The 14,077-nt window shown below is 50.6% G+C and overlaps 2 protein-coding genes and 1 non-coding gene across 6 annotated transcripts; 1 reads left to right on the top strand and 2 right to left on the bottom strand.

The window, feature by feature from the left end:
* Nucleotides 1–779: 779 nt before the first annotated feature.
* AOC2 (amine oxidase copper containing 2) lies at nt 780–5,970 on the bottom strand. 2 transcript variants are annotated; one of them, XM_068976991.1, is made up of 4 exons: nt 4,031–5,970; nt 1,831–2,116; nt 1,465–1,594; nt 780–1,174 (listed from the first exon to the last, which is right to left on the bottom strand). In XM_068976991.1, the coding sequence occupies exons 1-4, from the start codon at nt 5,616–5,618 to the stop codon at nt 908–910; spliced, it is 2,271 nt and encodes a 756-aa protein (XP_068833092.1). In that variant the 5' UTR covers nt 5,619–5,970; the 3' UTR covers nt 780–907. The 2 variants fall into 2 exon arrangements, with proteins under 2 accessions (XP_068833092.1, XP_068833094.1); XM_068976993.1 differs by having other exon boundaries at nt 1,912–2,116.
* A 640-nt stretch (nt 5,971–6,610) lies between these two features.
* On the bottom strand, nt 6,611–13,799 carry PSME3 (proteasome activator subunit 3). 3 transcript variants are annotated; one of them, XM_068976418.1, is made up of 11 exons: nt 13,561–13,799; nt 12,855–12,887; nt 12,669–12,731; nt 12,368–12,472; nt 11,322–11,370; nt 10,419–10,531; nt 10,140–10,256; nt 9,936–10,003; nt 9,783–9,837; nt 9,571–9,657; nt 6,611–8,985 (listed from the first exon to the last, which is right to left on the bottom strand). In XM_068976418.1, the coding sequence occupies exons 1-11, from the start codon at nt 13,600–13,602 to the stop codon at nt 8,905–8,907; spliced, it is 813 nt and encodes a 270-aa protein (XP_068832519.1). In that variant the 5' UTR covers nt 13,603–13,799; the 3' UTR covers nt 6,611–8,904. The 3 variants fall into 3 exon arrangements, with proteins under 3 accessions (XP_068832519.1, XP_068832521.1, XP_068832520.1); XM_068976420.1 differs by having other exon boundaries at nt 10,140–10,208; XM_068976419.1 differs by lacking the exon at nt 13,561–13,799 and adding an exon at nt 12,990–13,064 and having other exon boundaries at nt 10,140–10,208.
* Nucleotides 11,602–11,674, top strand: TRNAE-UUC (transfer RNA glutamic acid (anticodon UUC)). Its single transcript has one exon. It is a non-coding gene; the product is annotated as a tRNA-Glu (tRNA).
* Nucleotides 13,800–14,077: the final 278 nt, after the last annotated feature.

Genomic DNA, 14,077 nt, shown 5'->3' with positions numbered 1-14,077 from the left:
GAAACAGAAGGTGGGAAGAGCATGGGAAGGCCGGGGGCGGGGTGGGGCGGCTGGGGCAGCGGGGGCGGGACTAAGGCAGGGCAGCAACGATTTCCACAGACCTTACATGGCTTTGTCTTCCAGACTCCCAATTCAGATTCTGCTCTCTGGGTCAAGGGAAATCTGGTGTATGGGGAAGGGGTGGTAGAGATTTCAAAATAATGCTGCTAACCAGAATGAGCATAGAAATGCATAGAAATGCCAGAGGGGGCAGCCCCTTGGCCCCCTCAACCCCTCTTCTTTCCCCAGCCCCCACTTTCCCAGGGCCAGATGTTTCCTTTCCTGCAACTGGAACTATTGTCCTCCTTCCAAGAACCCCCACCCCCACCCCCCCTTCAGTTTCCCAAGCAGCATTTCTTGGCCAGGTCTGTCCCCCTTGCCCCCTCTCCTCCCTGGCTAATTTCCCTGGCCAGAATCCCTAATATTCTCTGGGGGATTCTAGATACTTCAAAAGTCAAACAGAAGAAATTCAAGTAAAAATTTCATAATACTCTTTATTATAAATTACACACACCATGAGGTTTTAAAAAAAATTCTATTTTTCCATTTCAATGCACATACATAAAGAAATGTCTGGTATAACGGTCACCAAATGTGAATACCAGCTATTTCTGAGTGGTAGGATTTGTGATTTTTTTTTTTGCCTGAATATTTTAATAACGGCATCATTTGTATAAATTCATCACTTTTAAGACAATGAACTAGAAACAGGAGTTTACCAACAGGGTATATATGGGGGTTTATGTGGTAGGAGGCTATTTCCCAAGGGTCGAGTGTCAGGAGAGCAGGAAGTGGAAATAGGAGGAAAGGTACAGGTCTTAGCACCACCTCCACCCTGCCCTGCCCATGTTCCTCTATACACTCAGGGCTACAAGTCTTGGTAAGAGAAAGGCGGCAGGTCCGGGACACAGGCTGCCAGGTGGGGAATGCAGGCCACGTGATTCACACTACAGAGACCAGCATCCTGGCCTTTCTCAAAGTAGACACTGCCAGGGGAGAAGATGGAGGGGTCCTCATCAAAGAAGTTATAGGGTCGGAGTAAGAAGCCAACTCTGTTCCCCAGAGTCACTGTGTTGGGGACATCCTCAGCGTGGGGGATGTGCAGGAAGCTGGCTGTAACCCAAGCCACCAGGTCCTGCAGGAAGAGGAGGAGCTGGAGATTTTGGAGGCAAGACCCAGAGAACCTCCCCTCAGCCACAATCCCCAGTCTCTGGCCCCAGGCCCAAATAACAGGCTTCTCATCCATGTTAGCAGCTGTAGTTTGGTCCCAGAGCTAACCTCGCCCTAGGAGGGAAGAGCCGTGTTGGTCATCAGGGGACTCGCTGGCCCCTAATCTAACAGCTGGAAACCTACCATTCCCTCCATCCTACAGCCATGACACTAGGCTCAGGGGAGCCCTGGTCCTCTGCCCCTAGGGCTACCAACCTCTCCTAAGAGGGTCTCATTGTTGATGAAGTCAGCAAAGGCCGCAGTGGCTGTCCAGATGTCATTCTGGTAATAGATGCTGCTGCTCTGGGACTCCTCCTCCTTCCTCCGGGTCACCACAAGCTGGTATCTGACCAGGAATGTTGTAGGAAGGGCAGTGTCAGGAAACATCAAGGGCCTGGACAGCCCAGATAGCCTTTGGATCAGGTTCTGTGTGAGACTGATTCCCGTCCCATTATCTGCTTGGATCTGAGAGATCCGGGGGTGAAGGGCCCACTGAGGTTAGTGAGCTGGGGTCTCTTAAGAGCTGGGATGGGAAGGGGACCAGCCCTTCCCTACCACCCAGTTCCCCGGGGCCCTCCTCACCTCCCCCAGCTGAGGGCCCTCTCCATGGTGCTGTCCAGCGGCATGTGTATGCCAAGAGGGCTGTGGATCTGGATTCGGTACCCGCGCTGATGACCCCAGGCATTAGTCTGGTTGCTAGCCAAGTAAAGGTAGCGGGGAAGGGGGCTTCCCAAGAAAAAAGCCGTCAGGTCCTCCCTTCCCAGGACCTGCCGAGTCAGCTGTGGGCGCTGCAGTTGGTGCTCCGGACTCCAAGGGGCTGCCACAGGTTTAAACACCACGTCTTCAGCTACCACCCAGTTTTTCAGCCCTGCCAGGGTGAGGGGAGGGAGAGGAGTTCCACACCAGGTGAGACAGGTCCCTTGTCATCTCTGTGATGCCCACTGCACTAGCCTGAAAAAGGGCTGCAGAGCCCAGCAGACAGCACTCTGCGCTGGGAGCCAGCGATCTGGACTTGAGGGCTAGCTGATCTTCCTTGAACCTGCCCTGTCCAATAGCTACCACCGGTTACAAGCAGCTTTCAATTTAAAACCTCTGTTCCTCAGTCACACTAGCTACCTTCCAAGTGCTCAACAGCTACCTATGGTTGGTGGCTAACAGACTTGACAAGGCAGGCATGTATTTCTATCACTGCAGAAAGTTCTGGGCCCTGGTCTATCCAATAGACCTTGGACCAAATATTTGGTTCTCTGTAGTGAAGCAAATATGGTTCACCTTGTGAATCGCTACACTAGGCATAAAAAAAGTTGCTCTATGGCTGAGCTCCATAAATGGAAAAGCACACACAGGTGGCTAACAACATTCTTCTAACTATGAAAGGGATTTTTGTCTTGGAGAAAGCTGGCTGGAAAAACCTGATCCCCTCTTCTGGCGCCCTGCATACTCCTCCTGACTCTGAAACTTTGTTTTTCTTCTCTTCTCAATTTGGCAGGGACCACTTTGTCTTTTTCACAAATAAATACATTTGTATCTTTAAATTGTCTGGGGTGAGCCCTGAAAGGGTATACTCTTTCTGCAGGTTCAGACTGTCAGTTCCTTCCAGTCTGACTTCCATGAAGGTACTGGCACAAGGGAGCTGTGTGCAGGCGCCTGACACAGCCTCTGGCCCACAGCACGAGCCTGCGCTGCATGCTCTAAGGATCCAGTAAGTGTTACTTGATTTTACGTCTTAAGACAAGGGTCTTTAACATCAAAGTGCTGGAGAGAAAACTTCAGATCAGAAAATAGTCATATACCGAATTTGTCAAAGAATAATCTAGTTAATACTAGCATTTCCATCGTGCTCTTTTCTTAGCTCTCCTCCCCTCCACCTCCACACCACACACACACAGAGGCACATGTGCCATCTTTATGCTCAAGAGGATATGAAAATGTTTCACAGGAAATATGCCGAGTTACAGTGCATTATACGGGGGCAGCCACTTTCTGACCCATCTCCCCCCACCCTCCTCGATCTCTGTAACTGTAAAATAGACAGGGTCTGGCGGATTCCAAATTTTCTCTCTGGGCAAACAGTCTGATTTGGTTAATTATTTTCTGAACTGGACAAAAAACTGTCAAGAGGAGAAAGTCCCCTTGGTGTTTAGAGCCCTACTTGAGAAATCCCTCTACATTTGCATCAAGCCTGTTGCAGGCCTGCCATGTCACTGGAGAGCCTATTGTGATGACGTGTGCTGGCAGGAATGGGCTGGGCCTCCCCAGAAGGCGCCTGGGCCCCTATGCTGTCTCCCCAGTCGTCTGAAATCCTGTGGGAGCAGACCCCAGCCAGCGCCTCCCTCTCTCAGGCCCCAGCACTACCTCCACTCTATAAACCTCTTTAGACGCTGCTTCCTACCTCTGCTCATCCCCTTGCTTTCCCCACCTCCACACTCTCTCAGAATAATGAAGAACTCAGAGCTCCAACTCCAGCTGCATCCAGCCTGACAAGGCCAGTTCCCTACCCACAGACAGGCTAAGGCAGCCAGCTAGCCAAGCACAGCCATTGTTTCATTTTAAAATTGCAGGTCAGAGGGGCCAGGCAATGGAATCCTATCTTCTGCTAAACCCCCAGTAGACCCAGCATCTAGGCTGACTGCAGTCAAAACACTCACATCAGTCCCTGCTGTTGCCACAAGAAACTGTGGTACTGGAATGCCACCCTCTTACCTCTTTGGGCTTGATGTGGGGGGTCTCCCTTCCCTCTGGCCCACCCCAACTCTCCGTCCTCATCCCCAGGGGCACTCACCTGCCACATCCAGGTCCAGCTTGAAGTGGAAGGCATGTGTGTGCACCGCCCCCAGCACTCGCTCCCCAACGCGGTTCCCAAAGAGGAGGCTCTCCTCTCCCCCGCTCAGGAAAGCTGTGTTGATGTAGCCCGTGGCATGGACCCGCCCTTCGAGTGCCCCATTTGGGTGCAATACAAAGTCCCAAATGTAGTCATAGTTGCCTACAGAGGACACAGACCTGACTACGAGGGCCGAGCCAGCCAAACCACCATAGAAATGACTCTGAAGCTGATTGTGGTGCCTTCGGAGGGGGAGTCCCTGGGCCTCCTCAAATACACACACAGCCCCCGGGAGCAGCTGGACTGCCCCTTGACCCACCAATACGTGGGTGTCCACCATGGTAGACTGATAGGGGCAGTCTACTCCCCGCACCAAGCCCCGGCTGTGACGGCCAAGTCCATAGCTGCTATCAAGGTATCTGGTCATCATGGTCTTGGGCGAATCGGCACCATAGATAGACACACACTCCTGGACACTGACTTCATAGGCCACTCGCTCACCCTTGAACCGAACATCAAAAATTCTCATGCCACTGAATGCCCCATGGCCAAAGGTAAATGTCCAGAGGAAAGACTCCACCAGGTGCCCTTGGACGCTGTACCGGGAACCCTGAGGTGAGAACTCGAGAGGTGGGAGAGGACCTGGGGAGACCCGGGAGCGGAGGGATGAGGCCCCATCTGGCAGGGGTAGAGGAACTCTAACCACGTCCAGCCGGCCAGCCTTAAACTCCCATTCCAACTGACCCAAGTCTGCATAGTAGTGGCCGAGGTAGAAAACCTGCTGGACAGCCCAGTAGCCAGGGTCCAGAGCCCTATGGTCCAGCAGTAGCTCGAGCCCCACGGGGTGAAGAAAAATCCCGACACCTGAGATGTTATGGTAGAGGGCTATCCAGGTAGCACGGTCCCCTGAGCGCAAGCCACGAGGGGTGGCATGCAGAGCCGCCAAAGTGGAGCCATTATAGTTGAAGACAGAAGCCAGGAAGACTGGGGCCTTGGGGAACTCCACCTCTTTCAGATGCATCCACATCTGGGCAGATTCGGTGGCCAGCACGGGGCGTCGGTGATACGGCAGGGGGCCCCCATGACGCTCCACGGTCACATCCCGCATGTAGGAGGGCCGGGGCAGCGGCCCCACCACCAGCTCCGTCACATTGGGCTGGGGTTGTCTGCCAAAGAAGACGATGGCCAGTGCCTCCCGGGCAGGTGGGGGGCTCCCCCTGTCCAGGTGGGCCAGGGCTGCAGCCTTGGGGGGCAGCTGCAGCTCTACCGAGAAGACGCAGTTGTCTGAGGGTCGGGCCTGGGCTGCATCCACCAGGTCTGGCCCCAGCTGCTGGGTCAGGAAGCTCATCACAGCCATCAGCTCTTCCCGGCTCAGGTCTGCAAACAGCTGGCTGTGGTCAGGGTGTGTCCAGGGCTGGGCACGGGGGGATACAGAGGGGCAGCGGGGAGGCAGGCTGGAGCCACCACGACTGGTCAGCAAGACATAGGCCAGGGCAAAGATGGTGATGAGAGACAGTGCCAGGAACACGAGGACTACCTTGAGATTCATGGTGAATGCTGAGAGCTGAAAGGAGAGTCCCACCAGCTGCTCCTTCCAGTTACTGACATCAAATCAGGGTTTATATTCAGGAGGATGGATAGGAATAGCGAAAACTCCACCCTGTGGGTTGGACGGGAAATTTCTGACCTTGATTTATATAATTCTGCTCCAATTTTCTGCTCTGTGGTTTGGCTCAAGGTACGACTTCCACGTGCATCGCCCTGGCCCATCTCTGAACTCCTCCCAACAGCACGGTCAGTACCCACTCCCAAGCGCCATCATTTAGAGCAGATTAGAGGGCATTTGTATACACGCTAAACTCTACCTACTGCCCAGAATGGGTCTGAGGAAGAATGCAAATCTTAGATGCCCGATCAAGTCCTATGAGCTACATGCAACCACTCTGGCCACTTTCCTACCTTCTGGCAGGCACTACCCCCAGTATTTCCAGGATCCACTGCCCAGTTCAGCAGTAAGCACTGTGTTCTGCCAGATGCCTAAGGCCAAGCCCTTGATCTGTAGTCTCAGGCCTCTTCCGTCTAGTCCGTTGAGAAACGAGTGGTGAAGACCTGGCCACAGCAATTTGTATATCAATCGCAGGTCCCAAAGCGGCGTGACCTCAGGGGACTTACTTATCATGAGACTCAGTGTCCTGATCTATAAAGAAAGGATAAAACTACCCTAGAGATTCATGGAGAATAAATATGATCATGCAGATAAAGTGCTTCACAGAGCCTGACACGGGGCAGGCATTCAAAAATGGTCAGCTACAGGTACTGATCTCTGAAATAGAATAGAAGGGATGTTCCTCCACCATTCACGACCTTAAGTCTTTTTTTCGTAAAGACAATGGATCCCAGATCATTGGATATCAGTACACTACTCTGCAAGGTGGAAGTTAAGGAAACTTTTATTTCAGAGGGAGCTAAGATCCCAGACAGCCCTCCAAGTCATTTGAAAGCCAAAACCAGGAGTCCCTGGCATATCCTCAAGAAACTTAAGACATTATTCAGAGAGAAGTATTGTATAAAGAAAACGATGGGGTGGGGTATGTCTCAGGCCAGGTGATTCCCCACACATGGAACTACAGCACCCTCTACTGACAGTTCAGGGTATTACTGGAGAAGGAAGGAAGGAGCTGGGATCTTGTCAGTGTAGAAGGCAAGTTAGGTTTGAGAAGAGTTATCTGGTGGCTCAGACAGGACACAATCTGCCCGCAATGCAGGGGACTGGGGTCCAATCCCTGCATCAGGAAGATTCCCTGAAGAAGGGAATGGCTACCCCCCCAGTATTCTTGCCTGGAGAATTTCATGGACAGAGGAGCCTCGCAGGATATGACTGACTTTCACTTTCTTTCAATTTGCATTTAATTCAGACTGCACACAAATGAAGGACACACTCTTGCCTCTTGGTAGGCAGAAGCCTCAGTCTTTTCATTATTTCAGAGAAAAGAGGCAGCTCAATTGGAGTAAAGACACCCAATAGAGTGACTGGAGGTATATATGGAGGTGGGTGTCCCAATGTGCACACACCTAAGTGTGAGTATGTCCCAGGCCACCAGAGCATCGCATCAGCGTCTGCAGCTTTAGAAAGAGGTCAAAGTACCTGTATTTTTAATAATTTCTTGACATGGTAAAAGAATTTTACATGACGATCCAAGGGCAGTAGGGGGAGGAGGAGGCGTACTGGAACAATCCAACAAACAAAAAGGGAAACTGAGAAACACAGGATGGGAGGAGGGAAGGGTTTTAGCTGGAAGGGGTCTGGAGGGTGGGTAAGGGCACTGCCCAACTAAAACGCAATTGGTTTGTTACTGAATACTATTCATGGGAAGACAGCATCCGAACTCCTCCTCTATAGCATAACGGGAGACCAAAATGATGCACTCAGATGGAAATATGATTGGAGGTTGGAAGACAGAGATGGGGCGGGGAAGGGGCAAGGATAAAAGTCAGCAACAGACACTGAGAGAAAGAGAGCCACCAACAGACTCTCCAGGAGTGGCAGAATAAAAACGTAGGGTTTGATGAGGGTTAACACAAAAGTTGTAACAAGTGGTATCTCCGGAAGATTTGAGAGATAAGAGGCAACTCTTCTATGGTTGTGACTTGCTCGGCAGATTTCCACATACACACACTGTGTACCTGCATGCGTGTGCATGCACGCACATATACACACCACTGACCACTTTCCCGGGAAGCACAATACTACAAATAAGAAAACATTTTCCCCAGAGGGAAAGCCTTGTAGCAGCAGCAGCATCTGGCCTCACAGCTGCAGACACCCTTACCCCAACTTACAACTGGCCTGGGAAGAGGCAACCAGGGGTCAGAGGACAAGCCTTTGCAAAAACGCCCAAAGGGACCCGAGTCACAGAGGAAGAGGCCTTCCCCACTCCCTCTGCTTCTCATCTCTCAGCTCTCCTCCAACTCACAGCCTCAGGCACCGAAAGGCTACACTATCAGGAGACAATGGGCCCTGGTGGAAGAGGACTAAGACACCCATCTCCTAAACAGAGTGTGTGTGTGTGTGAGAGAGAGAAAAGGCAAGAGAGACGGGGTTCACAGGTGGGCAGGGCGGGGGGAGGGGAGGGAAGGGCATCAAGTACAGCAGCAAGGCGTGTGTGCTGCACGTGTACGTATATATATCACACACATACGTGTATGTGAAAATCCTAGTTATAAAAACATCTGAAGGAGCTAGGGGCTTGGCAGAAGAAGATCTAAGGGGTTTCTTGTCATGATCAGGTTCAAGGTACAATGTATGTAGACGGGAAACCCTCAGTCATCACCAGGGCAACTGTGGCAGGGAGGATCCGACGTCCCAGAGTGGCAAGGGACACTAACCTTCCTTCCGGAAGAGAGGAGTTGGTCCCCTCCATCCCACCCCAGTTCCTACAAAACACCGAGCACGTTCCTTCCAGTTCCCTCAGCTTCTAACCAACTCATCATCAAGAGGAAGAAAACACAAAGCCCAAGACACAGGAGGGAGCCGGGGAGAGAAAACACAAGTATTCTTGTGCCAGGATCCTGCACACACAAACCTGGAGTTCTCCAGAAATTAGGACAGGGAGGCGTGGGGGCATTAGAGAAGGAAATAGAAGAGTTCCTGAGGCCTGAAAAAAGAGGTAAACACGTCACAGAACTACATGAGAGTTTCATTAGACTCTAACTAAAAACAGAGAGGTGTGATTATTATTTCCAGCCAGTTTCCCCATCACGATAGTCATGTAACAAACCAAGGCAATGTCGGTCTTGAGCCAGACTCACAGAGTCCCCTGACCCTGGCCCCGGCCTCAGTACAGTGTCTCTGCATTGCTGCTCCGGGGCCGTTTGATCTTCTCAATATTTTTCAGGATCATGTCATGTAGAGTGACCTGGGAGGAGAGGGATCAGGGAATCATGTGTCTATTCAGCCTCTACCTCACTAGGGAAATGAGACACCCCCACAAACCCCCACCCCTAATCACTCACATGATCCAAATCTCACTAGAGTCTGAGTTCAGGGTGGCTGCCCTTCTACCTCTCTCATACCCCGGACACAGCTGGGGATATCCCAGGGTCCAAGAGTCTAATAAATAACATTTATGAGGCACTTAACATACCAGGAATTACACTAGGTCCTTTAATGTGTTAGATGAAGAACTGCAGTTTGAGGTTAAACTTGCCCAAGGCCCCATATTACAGGTAGAATTAGTTCTAAATCTATGCCTGACACTAACACCCACATCTTCACCCCAAGACTACACTGCACCCTTTCCCATCCAGGTAGAAAGAAGGGAGAGAAGCACCTAGACACCTTCAATGACCTCATGGGGCTTTCAATACTCAGTTGATGGGCAGAATTTGTTCCATTCATTTTACCTCCAACCCCCAACTCAACCCCCAGAGAGTGGCAAGAAAATAGCCACCAGAACTAACAGAAGCCAGAGCAACTGTGGGCAGGGTCTGAGGTAACTTACATATTGATTCCTTAGCTCTGATATGATGAGCCGAAGGCTGATATATTCTTTCTCGTCAATCTCTGTCACGGTGCGACGATAGTCTTCCTGATGGGGGGCAGAGAAAAGTCTTGTTCCCAAGGCCTGACTGTCACCCACACAGCTCTTCCTAGGACTAGTCACTCCTCCCTGTCCTACCACTTCCACCCTCAGCCCAAAAAACCCTCACTTACCACATGGGGATATTTAGCTATTTTAGAAACCAATTTGGCTCTTGTAATATAATATCTGAAAGGAGAGAGAAGAGGAGAAAGCTGCAGGAGAGCCCGGACGGTGTTCACCACCTCACCAGCCCCCATTCCTGGGCCACACCCCAGCAGCCCTACCTAGAAATCTGGTCCAGATAAGATGCAGCTTCACTCTCAACAGTTCTTAGTTCTGCAACTGTCTCCTCCTGAAAAAAGCAAACAAGTCAAAAGTCACTTCCATGTCATCCCAAGGCAGAACAAAAAGAAAAGGAAAACAGAAATGCAGAGGAAGGGAGAATACTCCCACACCTTCCTCTCCAGTGTCGACTGCAGGTGCCTTACCTGAATGGACACCCCAAAGTTGTTCCCATCTTCTATCCTAGGAATCAGGAGTTGTACCCACATTTTGACCTGGAAGGTGAGGGGATCAAAATACACGTATGAGGACCTCAACCCTTTCTCCTAAAGCCATGAAGTACACAATTTATGCTGTTGGGGCCACAGGCCAGGAGCACAGGAGCCGAGATACTTAGTCTGCCAGCTGCCACATCACCTCCACGCCCCCAGCCCCATCATCGAGCACAGTTTAAGCCGGGTTATCTGGGGTCAACCCTGCCTCACCGTGTTGCATTTCTCAATCAGCAGCCGGATCTCAGGCTTCACTTTCTCAATAATGTCCACCAGCTGCTGGTTGCTTTTTAGCATCCCATTGGGCATCACAAACACCTTGGTTCCTGGCAGGGATGTGAGGAAGATTAAATTATTTGTGTGGAAGGGCAGGACATAGCATTCCAGGTCTCTCTCTCTTTCCTAGCCCCATGAGACGCTATGACCTTGGCCTTTTATCTGGCATAACCCCATCCACAACCTGACGCCCCCAACAGAATAAAAAAGAGAACACATGGATTAACAGACTAAACAACAAGTCTAGAGTATTCCAAAAGTCTGAATAAGGAAATTTAAATATGCTCTATTTTTCCCATGGATTTGTGAGAGCTCAGGAAGCATGGTTTCCGGATGATTCTCATAAGGAGTACGCAACCCAGATCCCTCTTTCACAGTAGGGTTTGCACTCTAAAGAGATTCTAATGCCTCTGCTGATCTGACAGGGGGCAGAGCTCAGGTGGTAGTGCGAGCAATGGAAAGCAGCTGTAAATACAGATGAAGGTTTGCTAGCTTGCCTACTGCTCACCCCCTGCTGTGTGGCCATAGACCAGCACCATGACTGAGGACCCCTGCTCTATAGACTTAACATATCAACTATTATCGAAGAGGAAAAAATAACACGGAACTGGCATTTCTGTGAAAAATCTGTGATGTGTAGTTCTCTTCAACCTGTCTCCCTTGACAGTCCACACTAAGACAAACCCTCCCTGTTAATTGGAAGTGCTAAATAATAATGCTTAGAGGACATGGGAATGTGAACTCTGGGAAATAAAATCAGATCCTGCTTCCTGGCCAGGAGAACACATTCTGCATCTACCAGGAAGGGTTGGGGTGGGAGATGGTAAAGGCAGCTCTTACCCTGGAAGGCCTCTTCACATTCATCCAATCTTCGCTTCTTGTAAGTGGGCTAAGGATACAAAGAGATGGGAATTAGCCTGTCGGACATCCACATCCCCATCATAAGTTACCCTTCAAGCAAGTGTAATCCCTTCCTTAAGACAGGTTGTCTTAGGTTATGCACAATTTATTAAGCACATACAAGCCTTTAAGATAGGATTCTTGCCAAAATGCAACTTAAACTCTGCTGGGAAAACCAACCTTTCAAGAAGTATAAACAAAGGAAGCAATTAGGGGGAATTCCCTGGTGGTCTAGGGGTTAGGACTTGGCACTTTCACTGCCAGAGGCCCAGGTTCGATCCCTGGTTGGGGAAATAAGATCCCACAAAAGGAGCATGCTGTGGCCAAATATAAATAAATAAATAAGCAATTAGGGGAGGGAGAATACTACAAACAACAGGAAAAATGAACCACTGGATGCAGAGTTAGGATAATTAACGGAATATGTGCAAATGTGCCAATTCCATAAAAACACACAATATTCAATCAACAAACGTATTTAGCAACTGTTCTGTGCTGGGAACAATGCTAGATGCTGGGGATACAAAGATAATTAAGATAGTTTTTGCTTTCCAGAACGGCAAGTTCTATCAGTGAGACAGTGATACAGACAAAGAACAAGACAGTGTCATCAGTGTTATAACAGAATGTGGACGTATAACTGGTAACGACTAGGTGCCAAAGACACACAAAGGCTAGGACTGTAGTTACAGGACAAGGAAAATCTTGCCTAGAGTCGTGGGGACAGACCAGATCACTTGCGGGAACCTATAGCGATCTGTCCTATTTCAAACTCACTCTAACAGAGTAGCATTAACACATTCACCGCATGCTACAAACGAAAATCAGGATCTAAAGGAGGTGCTCTGGAGTCATAATGTCTTAAGAATCCTCATTTCCAGATAAAAATCCCACTGTCTCCTCTCAATACGTTTCAACTGACCAGGAAATAGAGAACAGAGAACCCCTACTGCTTCGGAACACAAAGAAAAATACAGGACACTTACACCATCCAGTCCATCATGGCTGTTGGTGAGAAGAATGGGGTCAGGGACTGGGAGATTCATGTCTGAGTGGATCTGAGTTAGGTCATGGATGTTTAGGATTGGTTCCTGAAAGAGAGACGCCCACCCCCAAAAACATTAGTCTTTTCAAGATGAACAAAGAAGTATTTCATTCAAAAGGCAAGAAATGAGAGTGCGTTAGTGTACACAACAAAACAGAATCAACACCTCATCTGTCCCACTGGACAGCAAGACCTTGGCCAAGAAAGTTGGGGAATCTAAGGAAAAGAAAAGCGTCTCTCACCTTCAAAAAACTATCAAGTTCTAACAACTTCTTTGGGAAAAAATTTGCCACCAAGTCTTCTGCCTGAAGATGAGGGAAAATACAACCGAATTAGTAACTGTGGGAAGGCCTGTCTCTATAGATATCTCTTCTCTGGGGAACTCCCAACTACTAACCAACACTCACTTCTCTACTTATTTCACTCACCTCACTTGTGATCCGCTCCCTGAAAGAATCAACCTAAAATTAACAAGGAAAGCAATTCAGTAAGAGCAAATCAGCAGCTGGCAACATAAGTATAGGCAGGCTGGGTAAGCCCAAATCCAAATGTCTTTCCCTCACCTTATAATTGTAATGAGAAGCTGAGAGGCCCCCAGACTGCAAATACTTCATTTTTTTGAGGATCCATTTCTCCATCTCAGGAGAGGGAAGCGGGGCTTGAGGGCAGCACCCACCTGTCTTCCCTCCCTCCCTCCCTCCCAGTCTGAAGCTGTCTGACTTTGAGAGCAGACAAAAGACAAGCAGATGGGGGAGGTGTGAGCTCACAAACGTGTCAACCCCCGTCCAAACCTGGCCTAGGATACTAGGCAACCCTGACGCCAAGGGAAGGAGCAGTAGCAGCGTATGGAGCGGGGACGTTGCTGGGCTGGGGGGCTTTCGGCTGTCACTAGCCTAAAGCACTAAGTCCACCACGTGTCCGCGAAGGTCTTCCCTATTAGACAGGGTACATTAGGCCACCCCATATTATCCTCTCCCCCGATGCCGTCCCCAGGGGTGGGGGGCTGGGCTGAGCCGAGCGGAAGCTCGGGGCTGGTGTCCCCAGGGAGACAAAGACGCCACGGGGAATGGGAAACCGGTCAGACAGCTCGGGGATCGAAGCGAGGGGTAAGGAGGCCCGGGCCGGTGCCGCTACCTTGAGCTTCACTTCCTGATCCACCTTCAGCAACGAGGCCATGGCCGGGCCGGGCCGTGTCCGCTCCGCTGGAGACCGGAGGCGCTGTGGGCTCCGGGGAGGGTGTCAGAAGGAAGGGAGAATCTCGGCTGCTTTCAGGACGCGGCCTCCCTCGCTGGGTCACTCACTGATCACTTGCTCCCTCCCTTCGTGCCGTCGGTCAGCCAGCCCGCCTGCTGCCTGTCCCTGCTGCCTGCTCCCTCTCTCACTCGCCCTCCCGGCTTTCGCCGCTCACACCGGAAGTTACGTCACAGCCAATCGCCGGGAGTCCAGCGAGGATGCGCACGTGCTCTGCGCAGCCGCGCTGAGGTTCCGCTCAGGGAGCTCGGCGCTTGGCTCCTACCTTCCAGTTCTTGTACCGGGTACGGGTGAAATGAGAGGGAGGATGGTGGAGAGGATTTAGTGAGATCTGAGCCTCAAAGAGACTCAGGGATTGTTTGCCCGGCACTCGCCTTCACGGAAGGGACCTTCTGAGCCG

The sequence above is a fragment of the Capricornis sumatraensis genome, chromosome 8, assembly GCF_032405125.1.
Source record: "Capricornis sumatraensis isolate serow.1 chromosome 8, serow.2, whole genome shotgun sequence".
In the NCBI taxonomy this organism is placed as follows: domain Eukaryota; kingdom Metazoa; phylum Chordata; class Mammalia; order Artiodactyla; family Bovidae; genus Capricornis; species Capricornis sumatraensis.
The sequence above is the reverse complement of the archived record's forward strand: the minus strand, read 5'-3'. Positions and strand labels throughout refer to the sequence as shown.